At 41.6% G+C, this 19685-nt stretch overlaps 1 protein-coding gene across 12 annotated transcripts in view; it reads right to left on the reverse strand.

Annotated features, from left to right (window-relative positions):
- Window positions 1-19685, reverse strand: part of DOCK10 (dedicator of cytokinesis 10) — a 277788-nt gene that overhangs the window by 52400 nt on the left and 205703 nt on the right. For all 12 annotated transcript variants that reach the window (XM_055109148.2, XM_034955285.3, XM_034955280.4 and 9 more), the window contains exons 26-29: window positions 18400-18513; window positions 14775-14846; window positions 7763-7909; window positions 2023-2106 (exon numbers count right to left, since the gene is read on the reverse strand). In XM_055109148.2, coding sequence (XP_054965123.1) covers window positions 2023-2106; window positions 7763-7909; window positions 14775-14846; window positions 18400-18513 — 417 coding nt within the window. The remainder of the gene's footprint in view (window positions 1-2022; window positions 2107-7762; window positions 7910-14774; window positions 14847-18399; window positions 18514-19685) is intronic.

The raw sequence follows: 19685 nt of genomic DNA on the forward strand, positions 1-19685 counted from the left end.
ATTCACTAATCTCAGCTCACAAAATAAAATATATCCCATTTACTCAGATATTTTAGAATTATATCTTGTGGCAACTTTAGTTAATAATTTAAAATACTGCCATTTCAAAAAGGATAGTATTTGACTTAAACCTTTGTACATCAAAGTGAACAGGAGCATTATTAAATTATATGTTAACTATTTTACATTGAGAACATTCTGTTTGGTCTTCGAAAATACATAATTTAGGTCTGCTGCAATTAAATGGATATTCTGCAAATTTCATGCATGACAGGAGCACAAATGAAGAATATACTTTCAAAAAAAATTGAGAGAGAGAATTGGATTTTCAAAACCAGATGACATAAAATCACGTAACTCCTCTGATCAAAATCTCCACTGCACCCCATCTCCCAAAAATAATGTTTAAGCAACTAAGCATGACGTGAAAGGCTGTAAGAATCTCATGATTTATTTTTGGCTGGTCTAAATCCATTGTTCTTTTCAAATACCTAGATAATTTCCCCTTGAGGACTGGCCTCCTTCACAGTGGGTAAAGGTTAACAGAGAATTATTAATTCATATGCCCTGTCTTCTCTCCTTAAGAGGCAAGCATGTGACCCAAAGCAGGTTGCTCACACACTTCCTCTATGGAAGGTGAATCTGAAGCAGTGTTGGGGGAGAAAATGGCTTCAGTTGATTCATTTAAGCAGATGCAGCAGCACCTCGGCCAAATGGTTCTTCATTTGCAATTATTGTCAGGCCCCACGTAACGTTTTGGTGAAAGACAGACCATATATACAATGGTGGTTCCATACAATGAGAACAGAGCTATGTAATGGAGTAGGATATATACCAGCTGGGTTTGTGTAAGTACACTCTATGATAGTCACACAGTGACGAAATTGCCTAACAATGCTTTTCTCAGTATGTGTCTTTGTCCTTAAGTGACGCATGACTGCATTCCTTGTGCTTGAAAAGGCCTGGCCCCTGCTTTTTTTTTTTTTTTTTTTTGAGACGGAGTCTTGCTCTGTCGCCCAGGCTGGAATGCAGTGGCGCGATCTCGGCTCACTGCAAGCTCCGACTCCCGGGTTCACGCCATTCTCCTGCCTCAGCATCCTGAGTAGCTGGAACTACAGGTGCCCGCAACCACGCCCGGCTAATTTTTTTGTATTTTTAGTAGAGACAGGGTTTCACCGTGTTAGCCAGGATGGTCTCGATTTCCTGACCTCGTGATCCGCCCACCTCGGCCTCCCAAAGTGCTGGGATTACAGGCGTGAGCCACCGCGCCCGGCCAGCCCCTGCTCTTTTCAAAGCCTGCTTCTGCAGCTGCTTCATCAATGCTATTTACTCCCAATATCTTTCCAATCAATTCCCTTTTGCTCAAATTGGAGTCAGTTTCTGTTGCTTTCAACCCAAAGAACAGTTAACTGATCCAGCTTTCATCATCTGGCCCATTTCCAGTCTTAGCTCCCTCCAGCATATGCCATAACCATAGCTCAGTGGTTCTCAAACCTGAGAGTGCAAAAGAATCACCTAGAGGTCCTGTTAAAACAAATTTCTGGGCTCCATTAGCAGCAGTTCAGTTCCCAAGTGATGCTACCTCTCTGGTCTAGGAACCACTGCTCTAGAGTTCTCTTTACATCTCCCCAGCGTATACCCCTATTTGGGTAGGGTATTCAACTGTCCCATTTTGCCCAGGACTTAAAGGTTTCCAGGGAAGTAGGACTTTCAGTGCTGAAACGAAGCCAGTCTAGGGCAAACTGGACTGTAGGAATTGTAGCTGCAAAGAGCCATTCTCTTCACCACCCACAGGAAATAGAAATGAAATGTAAACACTTTCATTCCACTCTCCTTTGTCCCCATTAAGGAAGGACTTGGTAGGCACACTCAGCAGATGAAACATTAAAAGGCTGCCTCTCCTTGGCATAGAAATCACTTTCTGATACAGAGAATGGACTTAAGCAGGTATCCACAGAGACTACTTTATTTATTTACAATGCCATAGTTTAGAAAACAATCACTCCTGTATGTGCTTCTTACCTTGAGGTCACCGGAGGAGAACATGCTGATGTAATTGTTGACCATCTTAAACACATACCCTCGGTCCATAAATGTAAAGCAGCGCTAAAATAGATAAAATTCTAAATTCAAACACTTTTACTTGAAGAATCATTAAAGATTTTAGAAAATATGATTAAATATATTGAAGTAAAATAACACTAAACTAAATGTGTTGTATAATTAGGTATTTAAAAAATCTTCTAAAGATGTTTAAGCAGTCATCCACATATGGCAACTAAAATAACTACAATTTATATTAAAAATGAAAATGAAACAGGGCAATATACTAACAGAGAATAGGTACATTTAAAAATTCAGAAGAAAAGAAAAATTGAAAGGAAAAACAGAATGAAAGCATAAATGAATAAAACAAAAATATCAATCAGAAAGTTATAAATCTATATTGATTTTATAAAATGTCACTGGAGCTTTGCAATGAAATATTATAGCCCCTTCTTTTTTATACAGAAAGCTTTAGCTTTCGGTTGTCTACTTTTTTAACCACTTAGTTACATTTTATTATTTTCTTTTAATAATTCCATTTCACACTTCTGGGGTTGTAAATCTTCTCCTGTACACACTGGGTCATAATGAGGAGTGGTAGAGACGAGTCAGGAAAGCCTTTTAAATCTCACTGGCCCCTTTTGACAGAGTAGCTCCTCTCCTTATCAGCTGAGGAAGCTTGCATTTGAAGGCTGAAGGAAGGAGATCGTAAGATTTCTATCAGCGAGCTGCTTACTACCTTTCTTATTCTGTGGTCAAATTCTCTTTACTGTATCAAGGAGAGTCTTAAACAGTAAGTAGGCTTGGAGGAGCACTTGCTCTCTCTCCAAAAGACGGATGGTCATGTAACCAGTAACCAAGCTACCACGGCCAAAGACTGCACAGGCAAAGTGTGGAGCAGGAGGAAGGGACCACAGTTCCCAACGCAGGATCTGGGGAGGCACTAGAGCAGGTGCCTCCCATAGTGGATCTGCAGCTCATTACTTGGTGTGTGAGTCTCATTCTATTCACCCACATGGGTGTGAGTAAACATGCTGCTTGGGAAAATTCCACAGCTGGTGTGGAGTGCTTCTTTCTTGTCGAAAGTGTCCAGGATGATCCATTAAAACGGTTTTGCATTTCTTGGAGTCTCTCCTCAATTTTACTCACAACTCTCTTTTCTCAGACAGGACTACACATAAAATCTTGCTATGGAGAGTGGACCAAGAAAAAAGTCTCCTCTTGAAATATACCCGTGTGTAAACGAGCTATTTTCTCCAAAGTTGTTCTTCGAATTGTTAGGTCATTTATATTTTTGTTTTGTTTTTCCTTTCAACTTTTCTTCACTTTCTTTTGAGTTTTTAAATGTACCTATTCATGACTGTGTTAGTACATTGCTCACCTATATTTTCATTTTAAATATAAATTTTAGTTCTTTCAATAATTCTTCATTCAGTAAAAAGTAAATGGCTTCTGAGTCCTCACATGTCTCAATAGAATAGTGGGAGAGAGGTAGACACCACAGTATAATCATAGGCTAAAAAGACAGAGCCAAATGGGGAGGGGAGAAGGAAAGGGGCTTTGATGCCTTCTGCACTGAGCTGGCTCCTGGTACCTGTGTCCAATCCTCCCAGGCTCTCCATTTGCAGGAGGAAGTCCCAACCTGGCCACCCTTGGAATATCAGGGGCCCTGCCTCATCTTGCAGAGGAGAGGAAGACCACCCAGCACATCTCTAGACTCTAGAAACTTCCCAAGAAAGAGAAGGAGAAAGGAGCCCTAGGGAAGTCTTTGGCAAAGATGCAGGGCTGTTTGACTCCATGAAGGAGGGACTGGTGAGTCCCGTCTCTGAACTAGTCCAGAGTAGGGATGGTGACTGCCACATCCCAGAGGCTACGGCAGCTACTTTGCAGATCAGACCTGTGAACTTTGAAGGAGACCTGTCTCCAGCACTCATAAATGGGGACTGTGGGGAGAAGGTGGTGCTGGGGAGTAGAAGAATCAACTTGAGGTTTCTTGACTGCGAAGAAAGACCTTCTATGTGGTCAGCTTGGCATCCTCTTTCCAAGGGGCAGTGAGGGAGAAAGCAGGACATTCCTAGGGTGAAAGATCTGCAGAGTCAGCTCTCTTCCTGCAAAAAGACTCAGGTCAAGCTTCACCAAGTGTGTCCCTCTTGCCCTGGGCCCCCTGGATCTGGTCGGTTCTAGCATCTTCTTGACCCCCAGGGGCAGTGGCTCTCTTGCTTATGGCTGAGGCCTGGAGGGGCCTCTCTGATTTTGTTTTAAGATAATTTATATTCACCTTTTATATTAATAGAAAATAAATTATAGCAGGCTTAGTTAAACTATGGCCCATGGGCCAAATCTGGCCCACTGCCATTCTTTTTTTAAATAAAAGTTTTATTGGAACACAGTCACACTCAATCCTTTACATATTGTCTATGGTGAATTACTGTTTTTGTGCTGCAATTGCAGAGTTGGGTAGTTGTGGCAGGGACTGTATGGCTCACGAAGCTGAAAATATTTAGTATTTGGCTCTTTACATAAAAAGCGTGCAGACTCTTAATTTAGAGGATAACGTAACACCCTACCAAACTTTTTCCTCAGTTTGGTTGAATAAACTAAGGGCCAAATATTCTAAATTATCTGTTAAAATATATTATAATAAAAATTTTATTTATTTTATTTTACCAACTGTGAGAGCAATGAGAATTTTACTTCACAATTGGTTGGGAGATGAGTTATGAACCTTCACATTTCAAAACAAACCACATGAATGTCTTGTCCTTTCCTTATATAATTTACAAAACCACTGCCCGCCCCATTTTCTTTTTCACCTTGGACACTTTTCCTCTGCCCCCGTGTTAGACCTTTAGCTCATGTGCCACCAGCAGCAAATTATGCACAGAGGAGCTCTATGGAAAACGTTCATTTATTCCAAAAGCACAAGCTATTTAAGCCAAGTAGAGTAGATATGAAGGGTTTTCACTTTTTAGAGACTTGCTTATCCATCCTTATCTGATGTTTAGAGAGAAATACCACAGATGTTTAAACCAAGTCTCTCTCTAATATTAGGTGATTTCCAAATGGTTTTCAACAGCTCATTGAAACAAAGCAGTGGTTAGTCAGGCGAATGGGCTAAAAGATACGGCTATCCAATCAGCAAAATAAAAATCAGAATGAATCAGCCTTTGCTACCATCTTGGTATTGTGCTTCATAAAAAGAGTGTCTAAATAGGTATGTTCAGATAAGTAGAGCTGTGACCCAGGTGGGTGGCAAAAAGAAAAATGACAAAAGCTGCATTCATTTGAATCCTATCTACTTCACTGAGAGAATAGTTGAGAAATGTACAAGCTTTTTGGCATAATTGCTGAAAAAATATTACTTTCCCATAATGTGGGGTAAGGAGGCTACCTTTTAATGTAGAACATTTTTATATGCCCACACACTGGTTCCCAGAAGTTCTTCTTGATTCTTGGAGACCAATTTTGAGCAACCCATGGAGTTACAATAATATTTTAATTGTTAAATTCCAATGTTGACTAATTCACAGTATTTGCTAATGTAGACTTCAATAACAAAAAGAGGTAGCAGTCATTTGAAGCCCCAATTGAGCAAACAACTATTGTTTGCTGGAAATATAAGAGATTTATGACATCAGCACTGGGAGTGGGCTGTGTTGAGCATCTGAAAACTCAAATTTATTGGAATTGCACCAAATGACTGCGTTCAGTTTTACATTTTCAAAAATCACTTTCTTTTCCTTTCTTTTTTTCTCTCCTAGCTCAAATGATTCATCTAATAAGTGTTCCAATTTTTTTTTAATATTATGTGTCAAATAAATGCCATTAAAACTTCAAATTAGTAATAAGGAGGGTAACTATGAGGTCTTTTCCCTTTTTTAGAGACTTGCTTATTCGTCATTTTTTGCAGTTTAGGGAAGAATATTTCAGATGTTTCTTTCAATATATTTTATTTGCAAACTGAACTATACATAATTCTTTCTAAGTTTCCTAGTAAACTATTAGCATAGCAATAAACTTTATTCCCATAGGTCTTAAAATGTGGTAGAAAACTACAGTAACTTTTCCCCCCTTTAAACTTTTCCCCTTTAACACTTATCATTCTTGTCTCTTTCTGGAAGCAAGAAACAAGTAAAAATCAGAGACAAAACCTTGAAGAAAAAAATAAATTCAGGATAAGAACACATACAGTGTATAATTTGAAATAGTTTTTAACACATTAAAAAAAAAGAAATTAGGCTGGATTAAAGCTCACCAGTGACAAGTTGGGCCCATTTTCCACTTCTATAGGCTTTTAACTGTATATTATTAGCATTTATTTATACATTCTCACACTCACCCATATGTTCTGGTGACTACCATTAAGAAACAAGTCAAATGACTTCATAAAGGTTATAGTAGTCAAGAGTTAGACTAAAGAAGGAGGCACAGAAAACTATTATCTTTCTAATTGCTTGCATTATCTGTTAAATGGTATACTGTAATTATGTATCTTAGTTTTTTCTTTGACTTTGCATTTCTTTCCTCTCAGCTCAATATAAATGGTTGTAACCCAATGAAATATAATTAATTTCCATACATATCCAGTTTAGTAAGTAGCTACCCAATACTTTACTTGATAATTTTTCTTTCATGGGATCAGTGTGATCTTTCCATAATGTAAAAAACAGCGTGGGTCAACATTGGTGGCTCACACTTGTCATCCCAGCACTTAGGGAGGCCAATCTCTTGAGCTCAGGAGTTTGAAACCAGCCTGGGCTACGTGGCAAAACCCCGTCTCTGCAAAAAATACAAAAATTAGCCAGGTTTGTGTCTGTGTCCTACTCAGGAGGCTGAGGTGGGAGGATCGCCTGAGCCCAGGGAGGTTGAGGCTGCAGTGAGTTGTGATCATGCCAGTGTGCTCCAGCTTGGGTTGACAGAGTGAGATCCTGTCTCAAAAAGAAATAAAGAAAAAAAAGAGCCTGGAGATAATAAACAAAAATACTAAATTCCTGAAGGGTTTCCCAAAGTGGCTATTTGGTATCACTGTCAGAGCTAAAGCCATTATAACATCACTTTCAAAGGCAGAAATGTCCAAGAGAATAGTATTACTGTAGTACAGCTTCCTTTTTAAAAATTTCATTTTTTCTCTTAAAATATATTTAGAAGTACTATGATTTGACTACACTCAAATGGATACTTTTCTCTAACCTTAGTTTTTTTTTTCTTTCTTTCTTTTTTTTTTTGAGACAGTCTCTCTCTGTCACCAGGCTAGAGTGCAGTGGTGTGATCTCGGCTCACTGCAACCTCCGCCTCCCAGGTTCAAGTGATTATCCTGCCTCAGCCTCCCAAATAGCTGGGACTACAGGCACGCACCACCACGCCAGCTAATTTTTGTATTTTTAGTAGACACGGGGTTTCACCATGTTGGCCAGGATGGTCTCTATCTCTTGACCTCATGATCTGCCCGCCTTGGCCTCCCAAAGTGCTGGGATTACAAGCATGAGCCATCGCGCCCGGCCTTCTAACCTTAGTCTTTATTCAATAAGACTTCAAATTGAAAAAAAAAATTAAAAAGTATTTCAAGCAATAAAGATGTATAAATGAAAGTTTTCATCTAACAGTGCTAGTTTTGATTTTTCATCATACATGAAGATGTGAACTGATGAACGTTTAGACTATCTTGCATCCACCAACATGGGGCCTTGAATAGAACTGTGATCTCATATAACTGTACCTTGAGAAATCTGGCAACGCTGTGGTTTGCCCTTCTTGTTTCTTCAAGTGCATCCTTGTATTTCCAAATCACATGGTCGGATAGGACCATGACAAGATTGTCCAATTCATTTTGGTAAGATTCAGGAAATCTCTGAGGCCGGGGAAGCTAAGGAAAGAACGGATTATATCTTTATAATGTGGCATGTGAAATATTAAGCTGAGGAAGTATCAACTGAAATATTTACTTTATTTTATAGGCCATCAAAGAAAAAGAATCCTTTTGAAAACTTGAAAGCAATAATAAAATAGAAGCCTTTTACTTTCAAGGTCATGATTTCCATCATTAATATTTAGTGTTTCCTTCAATTTTGGTCAATAAAATTTTCACTTTATAATAAAAGTCAATCATAACAAATATTAATTGCAAACTATTGAAACAATGTAGCAATGTACAAAGTAAAACGTGAACCTTCTCTGTGGCCTCTCATATCTTACTTTCTCTCCTTCCCTCTCAGGGAATAGCTACTATTAATGGTTTAATGAACATTATTCTAGATATTTTGGACATGTAGTTCTCTATTTCATTTAAAAAAATTATTTTGATTTTTTTACAACTAGGAATTCCCCCAATAAACTACTCTAAGAAATTAATAAATGAATAACTGAATGAATACAGATATTGGTTTGAAATGTCCTCTGACATTTGGTGAGTCCCAGCTAGTTTTAACTCCCTGGTCCCAGTATATGCCACAGTTAAGAGACACCAGTGGGACCTCACAAGTCAAGATAAAGAAGGGCTTGGCTGTGAGATGACGTTACATCCACTCAATAAAGCTCTATGGATCCCAAAAGACCATTTCAGGTCCAGATATCCATCCCTCTTGTTTGGACTCCTGCATTTGAGGGGAACATTTGAGGCAGCTGAGTTCTTCCATCTCAGACTCTGCTTTTTTTTTTTGGAGACAGGGTCTTTCTGTGTCACCCAGATTGGAGTGCAATGGTGTGATCTCAGCTCACTGCAACCTCCACCTCCTCAGTTTAAGTAATTGTCCCACCTCAGCCTCCCAAGTGGCTAGGACTACAGGCGCCCTCCTGTAGTCCATACCCAGCTAATTTTAGTAGTGACAGGGTTTCGTCATGTTGGCCAGGTTGGTCTTGAACTCCTGACCTCAAGTGATCTGCTTGCCTTGGCCTCCCAAACTGCTAGGATTACAAGTGTGAGCCCCCGTTCCCGGCCTTACTTCTGATAAGATTCATTCATCTTTACCAGCTGGCTTTAAAAATTAGACCCAGACACATTTTCACTATAGATAGAATCATGGAATTTAGAGTTACACTGAACTGCGTATTTCTAAATTGTGAGCACCCAGACTTCCATGCTGCAAGGATAAAAATCATGAAGGCTGAAGTTACAGGAGTTGTATGAAACAGAGATTTAATGGAATTTAACGGGATGTTGGAGCTGGTTTAGGCTCGCTTCTATTGTTTTTTTTTTTTGAGATGGAGTTTCGCTCTGTTGTCCAGGCTGGAGGGCAGTGGTGCGATCTCAGATCACTGCAACCTCCGCCTCCTGGGTTCAAGCAATTCTCTGCTTCAGCCTCCTGAGTAGCTGGGATTACAGGCACCTGCCACCACACCTGGCTAATTTTTGTATTTTTTAGTAGAGATGGGGTTTCACCATCTTGGCCAGGCTGGTCTTAAACTCTTGACCTCATGATCCACCAGCCTCAGCCTCCCAAAGTGCTGGGATTACAGGCGTGAGCCACCGCGCCTGGCCAGGCTGGCTTCTATTTTTAAGCCACTTTACCAGGACATCACTGCATGGATATTTTTGAAAATTTCATGGTTACTCTCTATATATTTAAAATTTATTGTTGAAATCAAATAAATTAACAGCTAATGAACTTAACTGATTTGATCACACACAGCATTTTTAAATTCTCTTCCATAAAACTTGGGTAATAAAGGTAAACAATTCACCTACAAAAAGCAACAGTCACCTTTTAAAGAATCAAAGCACACGTTTAGTTTTCAATTTTCATTTTGTTAGTCCTCTAAAATTCCTTAAGCATATCATACCTACATTTTCCCCACATGCATATGCATGAATGCCTTGGGCTTTAATATTCCATTTGTTCCTTCCTCTTTACACCTTCCTCTCAAAGTCTCCTGTGGCCTACTCTCACTCTGAACCCAAAGATGTCTGCCTAATATATGAGTACTTTTAAAACTGTTTTCCCGAAGTATATCCTAAAGACTCGAGGTGGAAGAATTCCTGCACTGGAGATTGTGAATTTTTTGTCTCAGGAGATGAAGGGAGTGAGATGGTGGCACACTTCCCAAGCTGCAGAGCTGGACCATGATGAATCTGAGCTACAGCATGGCGAGGTCAAGGGGAACAGGCCTGGGATGCATGGGCAGAACTGTAGGCATTTGGGAGTTTTGTTAGAAACAAGGAGGATGATGGGAAACAAAAGGTTTAGCTGGTTCAATGATCCTTTTGCTACTAGAGAATAATGTTGAGAAAACATTCAGTGGTTCCCAGGAAATTGTTTTAGTTTGTTTGTGTTTTGTTTTGTTTGAGACGGAGTCTCTGTGGCCCAGGCTGGAGTGCAGTGGTGCAATCTCAGCTCACTGCAAACTCCACCTCCCGGGTTTAAGCAATTCTCGTGCCTCAGCCTCCTGAGTAGCTGGGATTACAGGTGTGTGCCACCACATCCAGCTAACTCTTGTATTTTTAATAGAGACGGGGTTTTGCCATTTTGGCCAGGCTAGTCTTGAACTCCTGACCTCAGGTGATCTGCCCGCCTCAGCCTCCCAAAGTGCTGGGATTACAGGCATGAGCAATTACACCCAGCCATTCCCAGGAAACTGGAACTCACACTGGCCAAGTGCCCAACAACATTGCACCTCTCAGAGGACTAAACCAGATATCTCCCCTGACTTCCTCAGATCTTCCATACTTACTCCTTGGATGATGGAAATTCCTTTAATAGTGGAGAAAACCATTCACTTCACAATTTAAAAAGAAAAAAAAAGAAAATTCAAATAGCTTGGGAAAAGTTTACTGTGAATGCTTTGGTGTCAAATGATAATATCAGGGCTGGGCACAATGGCTCACACCTATAATCCCAGTACTTTGGGAGGCTGAGATGGGCAGATCACTTGAGCCCAAGAGTTCGAGACCAGCCTGGGCAACATGATGAAACCCCATCTTTACTAAATATATATAATTATCTATCATCTATCTATCTATCTATCTATCTATCTATCTATCTATCTATCATCTATCAATCATCTATATGAAATTAGCTGGGCTTGGTGGCCATGCCTGTAGTCCCAGCTACTAGGGATGCTGAGGTGAGAGAATCACCTAAGTTGGGGAAGTTGAGGCTGCAGTGAGCTATGATTGTGCCACTGCACTCCAGCCTGGGCAACAGGAGTGAGACCTTGTATCAAGGGAAAAAAAAATGGGCCATGCGTGGTGGCTCATGCCTGTAATTCCAGCACTTTGGGAGGCTGAGGTGGGTGGATCACCTGAGGTCAGAGTTGGAGACCAGTCTGGCCAACATGGTGAAACCCCGTCTCTTCTAAAAATGCAAAAATTAGCTGGGTGTGGTGGCATGTGCCTGTAATCCAAGCTGCTTGGGAAGCTGAGGCAGGAGAACCACTTCAACCCAGGAGGTGGAGCTTGCAGTGAGCCGAGATCGTGCCACTGCACTCCAGTGTGGGCGCCAGAGCGAAACTCCGTCTCAAAAAAAAAAAAAAAGTAAAGAAAAAAGATGATATCAGGTCTTTTCCCACTGTGATGATTAGAGATGGTTAGAGTGGAAGGTGCAGGGCTCCTGAAAGAAAACTAGGGCATGAGGGTTACCACTGAAAGGGGTCATGGAAAGCAAACCTCAATCGGGGAAGATAAACTGCTGGACACAATCATGCTGGCTATCATCAGTTCATTTATTCTTAGGCTGCTCACAGGTGTGTTTTGTGACCTGTCTATACAAGCAGATGCATACTGGTAGGAACTAGAAGAGAATTTTAGTCCAATCCACTCTTCTTACAGATGAGAAAACAGGCACTGAGATGTTAAGCGTCGTTTTCGTCAGCTAACAAGTTAGTGACAGAGCAGGAATTGCAACAGTGAGGTTTCCTGACCCCAATGGAGCTTAACAACAGAGAGATACGAACCATTTTTATCTTTGTGTTAGATTTTCTCTCCCTCCCAGGTAGGAGGCTCTCATCTCCAGAAGTGGAGAGCAGAAATAGCAGAAAAGCAAAAATAGGATTTGCGAGTTAAGAGTTATGGAACTCCACAGATGATTAAAGGTCCAGCAAGCCATTTCTGTCATACTAAGATCAAGGCCATGGTTACATAGACCTGGGGCCTAGAAGCATGGATGAGGACCTCTGGATGGATGACTCTGAGGAAGTGGCTCTGCACACTTCCCTGAAGCCTTAGTGCTAGCAGAAGTTTAATTCCTCCCTATTAAGTGTCAGCACTCCTCCCATGCAAGATGATATTGCAAAGGCCTCTCCCTGCTAGAAATCAGGCAAACCCTTGAGGAGTTGTCCCACCTCTCCTTCTGGTGATCAGGGCAATACCTGGAGGTCAAATCCTAGCTTAACCCAGCTGGGGGCTTGCTGGGCCTAATAAAGCAGGAAAGAGAATATACCCAAAGAGGCTATAAAAATTAGCTATCATGTACCACCAGGAGGTAGGGCAGAACCTCTGTAATTGTACATTGAGGATGTGGGCCAGAAAGTAAGGGCAGGTAACTTAGAATGCATTGACATGGGGGTGCTTTTTCAGAACATGGGATTAAGTAAGGACTCACGGGATGAGCAACTCACTGCTAGGGTTGCTCTGAGAATCTAGAGATGGCCTACTTTAAGCAAAGTCGAAATGTCTGGTTGTCCTGGCAGAGGATAGAGGAAAAAATAAAGAGGTGGAGGGAGGTGGATATACAGGAATGGACATTAATTGAGACTGGAAGATCCACCAGTGTATCAAGTTCCCCAGGCAGGCCCAGAAGACAGCATGCACCATGGCCACTAAGAAGGTGCTGGGGACCAATATCATTAAGAAGGTCAGGGGTGTTTCCCATCTGTTGGCAGGAGGAGCAGTCACAGTGTTGGCTCATGAGCAGCCATGGGGATCAGGGATCACCAAAACAACAGAGGCCATGTGCTGTGCTTAATCTCCAGGAGCCAGGGGGCTGTGAGTATCATGACAAATGGCAAGACTGGTGGGGAAGCCAAGAGGGACCGACTCTCAGGGAGTTGTAGAGCTGGTTAATGATGACTGGAACTCCTAGGGACAAAACAGACAGCAACCAGCAATGGTGGTACATCATATTAACAAAGAAGGCAAGAATGGGCAACTGGAAGATGGGGATGTTCATTCCAATGAATAGTCATGGTTCCTTTGTCTGTTCCTGGACCTGAGTCACAATTCAGATCTGGGACACATTGACTGAAGAGGTGATGGGGTCCCTAAAGGAAAGCCCCCACTGCAACAATGCAGTAGATACATACTGTAATGAGTCTATCAATTCTTCTCCAAAGGGCCCTATAGCCATTTACTCAGGCTACTGTACACTGGGAAGAAGGGCATATAGTTCAAGGACTGTTGCACACAGGATCTGAGTTGACATTGATATCCAGAAATGAAAAGCATCACCATGTCTGCCCTGATAGAGTGGGGACTTACAGGGATTAAAGGTGGAGTCCTGACTAAAGTTCTGTTAACAGTAGATCCACTGGGTTCAAAGATCCCCCCAATAGTCATGTAACTGGTCCCAAATGTATAATTTGTATTAATAAAACTGGCATTTGGAGTAAGCTTGCACGGGGTGCTTGGTCTGTGGAGGTATCCTAGTGGGGGAGGCCAGGTGGGAGATTCTGACACTGCTTCTCCCCCACCAAAAGAGTAAATCAAAATAATATAACTGTACACCATCAACCCCACCTCATGCAGCATTGTTATGATTTACCCTCCACGTGGGGCAGGGACAATGCCAGAGGTCTTCCCTTGGCCTTACCCACAATGGGGGTTCAGAGAAATGTGTGTGGAACTCAGGTGATCTACTTGGCTGCTTCTTGGTCTTCCTCACTCCATTGTAACTGTGAATGGCCATAGGTACCAACTCTGGTGTGAGTAGAGTATGATGACCAGAGGCTGAGACCACTCTAGAATGAGGGTTTGGGTCATATCACCAGGTGAGTCACCAAGACCTTCGGAGCTGCTAGCTAGAGTGAGAGGGATCTAGAATGGAGAGTTGGGATGGGAGATGATGAGTAATACATAGGCTCCTGAAAAGCCATGGAAGGGGCTGTAATTAATTCCATCAGGGTCGCTCTTCTAATCTTCCTTTCAGGAGGGGAGGCCCATGGGAACTGCAGGGAAGCAGATTCATGAACATGTACAATATGTCATGAAAACTTGGACTGTGGCAGCCAGGAATGCACATTGCTCAAATGTTCCTTCAAGACAGAATCTAGTGGGAAGAATATAAAGAGCTGCTGTATCTTGCGATATGCTCCAGCATTCATGCCAAGGCTACCCTCCTCCAAGGCTGCTCCCAGTCAACGACTTAGCTTGCAAAGGTCCTGGAGTCCGATGGCCTTCCCAGTGCAGGGTTCCTCTAATGACAACTCTTTGCTCTCAGACTTCCCATCAGCCCAGCTAAAACCTTGTCACTGTGAGACTCTTCCTAGCCAATCCTCCTTCCTTCCCCCTTTTCATTTACAGGTATCAGACTTTCCCATTTCTTTTTCCTGTTCCTTTTATCCTTTATACTTATTTCCCTCCAATACATCTTTTGCACTTCCAATATTGTCTTGGCATCTGCTTCTGAAGGGCCTGTGCCGGTCGGTGTACACAATCATTTCTTCTACTTATAAAGTAATTATTGTAAACTGCTAAGGTTTATAAAGCAAATAAAAATGGAACTCATGACAGCATAATCATTAGTGTAATTGTTGGATAATATTGTAAAAATATTATAATATTATATTACTTATGTTCTTACCTGGATTTTATTTGTGTCAATCAAGTGCTGTGCCATCGATTTTAGGATAATTGCAAAGAAGAACCAGGAATGCTGTTGGGAAAAAAAAGGCAATGAGACATTTATTATCCTATGGCAAAATAATGATAATTTTTTCTTTGCAATATGTAATACTATAACATTGTTATGTTAAAATGTATTCTTTGAAACTAAATGAATTAGAGCAGTAAAATATTCTCTATTATAGTGGGATGATTTTTATCTCAATCCTCTCAAAAAATGTTTAAACTAAAACAAGTTACAAGTTTATTTGGCATGACTGACTAAGCAGTTGTTTTACAAAATATTTATTCAAGGGATGTTCTAGTTGTTTCACCTAAACAAAACTAAACAAACTTTTATTTATTTATTTATTTATTTATTTATTTATTTATTTATTTATTTGTTTTTTGAGACAGTCTCACTCTGTTGCCAGGCTGGAGTGCAGTGGTGCAATCACAGCTCACTGCAGTCTTGAACTCTCCGGCTCAGGTGATTCTCCCACCTCAGTCTCCTGGACAGCTGCGACTACAGATGTGGTCACCATGCCCAGCTAACTTTTTGTGTTTTTTCATAGAGACAGGGTTTTACCATGGTGCCTAGCCTGGTCTTGAACTCCTGGGCTTAGGTGATCCTCCCGCCTCAGCCTCCCAAAGTCCTGGGATTACAGTTGAGAGCCACCAAGCCTGACCTAAACAAACTTTTTATTGTACCAAGCTCACCCCTAAAATTTCAAAGGTTAGAGGTAAGGGTGAAAATGGAAGGTCATATGTCTAGATATCTAGAAGTTGGAAGTCAAGCTGAAAATGTGTTAAATAAAATATGTTTGATCCTCCTACCTCGACAAACAAAACTTCATAACACCTTGGAATGCTGCACGAGCGTGTGAGATGCTGGGGGGCACAGGGCCTGGCCTGCCCCTTTTCTTCTCGCCCAAGGCTCCGTCCTGCCCCTTGAGGGGCCTGGTGCGCATGTGTTAAATACTTTAAAAAACAAAGCTTCAAAACTTATGTCACCTAAATAACTCATATCTCAAAATTATCTGCTCATGCCAGATTTTGCCATGAGATAAATGCAGGCCCAATGATAAGAGCAGTACACACCTGTTCCTACTTAGGGCTTTGCAGAGGTAGGGCCTTGTACGCCTGAGCTCTTTTGGAAACTGTCCAGCCTGCACATCTGAGTGCTGTCCACAACCTGGCCCTCCTCCCTGCCGCAAATAGCTCCTTAATGGGGTATAGGGTTGCACTCAGGCATCAAGACCTGTCCTCTGGAGGTCCTGGAGCGCTTGGGACAGAGATTGAAGCAGGCCTGGGAATCCACCTATAGGACCTTGAGCAAGAGGGTCTCGGGGTTCCTTACAGGTCTAGAAGGGGAGGTAGGGGCTCCTGGTGGGCTTGTTCTCTTAGCTCCTCTTAAACCTTGGCCTGTGAGGACGGGTGCAGTATGAGAAGAACAAAGCTCATCCCAGGATTGGCACCCTTCTTTCTTGGGCCTAAGGGTGACACTTATCTCAGCTACAAAAAGTCATATTGTATATGTATAGTTTCAAGAACGCACCCCTTGCATCCTCCCTGCTTCCTACTCCTTCCACCACAGATAACAGTTTTAAATTTTGTGCTAATCATTCCTTTGCTTTACTTCACAATTTTGCTACGAATACTTATACAATGAAGGGATATTTAGTTCATCTGGCCACTGAACTTCATATGAATGGAACTATCCTCTATGTATTCTTCTGAGATTGCCTTTTTCATTCAACAAATTCTGTTCTGTGGTTCGTTTATGTTGAAGCATGTAGCTGGGGGGATCACATATGGTCACCACATGACATATATAATCACCATGTACTTATCTGCTCTACTGTCAATGGGCATTTGGATTATATCCTGTTTTAAGTCATACAAACAATGCTGCGATAAACTTTTGACAAGACAGTCCTAATTCCAGAAGACTGACTCAGATAAAAAAGAGAAGGGATTGATATTCTACAAAGGCAGCTATGGCTTAATGAAGTGGTCACTTCTTAGTAAGAAGAAATGGAAATGGCTACCAATACTATTCTAGCACTCCAATAGCATTCTAATGGCTATTAGAAGCGAAACATGTTGTTAGGAATATGAATGAATCCCAGGCACACTGCTGCAATCCTCTTTCCCTAATCTTGTCCAAAATATTTTGAGCCATCGTGTCAAGTGTTCCAACATTTGTCTCTTAATTCAACAGACTCCTACCCCTCTCCATCCCTTAGCACTCTGGCCTGCCTCCACTATTTTCCTTGAAACCACCAGCACTAATGAAATTGAGCTTTTGCCTGTTCATGTCTGATGATAGATGAAGCCTCAACTCCTCTACTGCCCTCTCCACATATTCCCTTATATATCTGCACACTCCACTGCTTCCAATCTCCTGAAACCCACCCACCCCACCTTCCAGAGCACATGGTCCATCGTTAGCACAATCTCTTGAAGATGCAATTCTTCTCCGAGCATTCCCTTCACTCCATATTTTAACTGAGCAGTGACTCTCCCCAGAGGATCCTGCTTCTCTGATAGCCCTTCAAGTGGTTGCGTTCTCCATTTTTATCCCACTGTAGTTGATTCTCAACACAGAAGTCAGAGGGATCCTTTTAAACCAAGGTCAGCTTGGTTTAAAACATTACTCCTCTGTGCAAAACCCTCCAACGACACAACTCCCAGTTCTGCTCTGAGTGGGAACGCCTGGCCTATGCTAACTCCCAAGCCTCCAGTGGCTTCCGTGACTTCATCTTCCATCTTTTTTTTTCTTTCTGCTCACTTGGCTCCAGCCACAGTGTCCTCCCTGTCTCCTGCCACAGTGTCCTCCCTGTCTCCTGCAGACACACCAGCCATGCTGCTGCCTGATGACTTCACACAGGTCTTTCCCTCTGAGCATCCCCATGGCCAGCACCCTCTTCGCCTTCACATTTTTTTTTTGCTCAAGAATTACCTTCTCCATCAGATATCCTGACCATTCTATTTAAAACTTCAAATCTCCCCTGCACCTTCAGCACTCACAATGACCAATTCTTACCTGTTCTACAATTTTTCTAATGCATCTTCTTTTCTAACATACAATATCTATCTATGTGTCTCTCTCTCTCTCTCTTTCTCTCTGGTCTTGTTGCCCAGGCTGGAGTGCAATGGCATGATCTCGGCTCACTGCAACCTCTGCCTCCCGGGTTCAAGCGATTCCCCTGCCTCTGCCTCCTGAGTAGCTGGGATTACAGGCATCTGTCACCACTCCTGGCTAATTTTGTTTTTGTATTTTTAGTAGAGATGGGGTTTCACCATGTTGGCCAGGCTGGTCTTGAACTCCTGACCTCAGGTGATCTGCCCATCTCAGCCTCCTAAAATGCTGGGATTACAGAGGTGAGCCACTGCACCTGGCCCACTCTACTTTTTTCTATGTTGTCTCGATATAGATCTCTTTTGCTTAGTATCTTTATGTGCTAAGTTTCAATATGAACCTTATGCTGGAAACTGCAAGAGAAAAAGTCTATGAAAATCAATGACTCCTATCATTTTCCAGGAGTAAGTGTGACCCATGCCTAGTACTCACAGTTAAAGGACCATCTTTAAATTCTTACCTTTAGGACATACTTTACTGTTGTTGAGTCATTTGATTTCAAAAGACCAGTCACATTTTTAGCCAGTTCCTCATGTACAGTCCTCTCCTTGCATGCCCTGGTCTTGAACACGAACTGAAGAAAATCCAAAAAGTGAATAAAGTTAAATACTTTGAAAAATGAAGCTTCAAAAACTATGTCATGTGAATAACTTATGTCTCTAAATTATCTGCTCATGCCAGATTTTGCCATGAGATAAATGCAGGCCCAATGATAAGAGCAGTACACACCTGTTCCTATTTAGGGCTTTGCAGAAGTAGGGCCTTGCTCACCTAAGCTCTCCTTGAAACTCTTTGTAGAAATCAAGAGAAAGAGCCAGAGAGCCATTTAGCACGTTCAAGGAAACATGGAGGGCTTTGACCCACCTACTTAGGACACATTCCCCTTCTCCTTCCTCCACTGGTAACAGGTGGCATGGTAGCAATTCTTCATCCTGAAAGGGTAGAGCACCCACTCAAATAGCCAAGTGGGGAAGCCAGTGCCTTCCAGATGCCAGTAGGTGAGCTCCCCACAAGCCCAGGGTCTATGATCCCATGCTTAGACACACTATCAAGGCGTTCATGAACATTGGCCATCAGTAAGATAACAAATGCTGCATACTTATTTTTTTTCCTCAAAAAATTGGTTTTGGCATGCACCACTGAGGGCACATAATGGCTAGTTTTCAGTATTTCTTCATCTCTTAAGAATATCAGTATCAATTTATGCACATACAAAAAGTTCAAATATAAAATGCTTATTACTGAATTATAATATTTCACTTATGAATTGGGTTTGCCTCGTGGAAGGACATTTCTTCATAATTTTCACAATTCGGATTTCACCGTAATTGAGAGTGAAGGCAGGAAAGAGAAGGAATGGCTTAATGTAGAGGCACATTAGCTTTTGGATCTGTAACTGTTTCTTTAAACTTTGTAGCACATTGGCACCTAACTTGTCATGGTGGGATTTGACTTCTCCAAGCTCATCTCAAAGGAGAGAGATGAAGTTAATGGATGCATGAAACTAGATAAAATCAAGAGTAATACAATTTTTCCCTCTCATGGGTTATACCTCAGATGAGAGTAACATCATCATCAATGAGCTCATGCCATGCACAGTTATTTAGCCTGAAGGGCATTTAAACTGGCACTGAAATATTCTTATTTTAAAATTTTGACTATAACCCATCAGTGCTACAAATCACTGTTAACCATGGCATTTAATTAGACTGGCTTTAGACACGCATCTTTGAAAAAGACACGGTG

The sequence above is a fragment of the Pan paniscus genome, chromosome 13 (assembly GCF_029289425.2).
Source record: "Pan paniscus chromosome 13, NHGRI_mPanPan1-v2.0_pri, whole genome shotgun sequence".
NCBI lineage: Eukaryota > Metazoa > Chordata > Mammalia > Primates > Hominidae > Pan > Pan paniscus.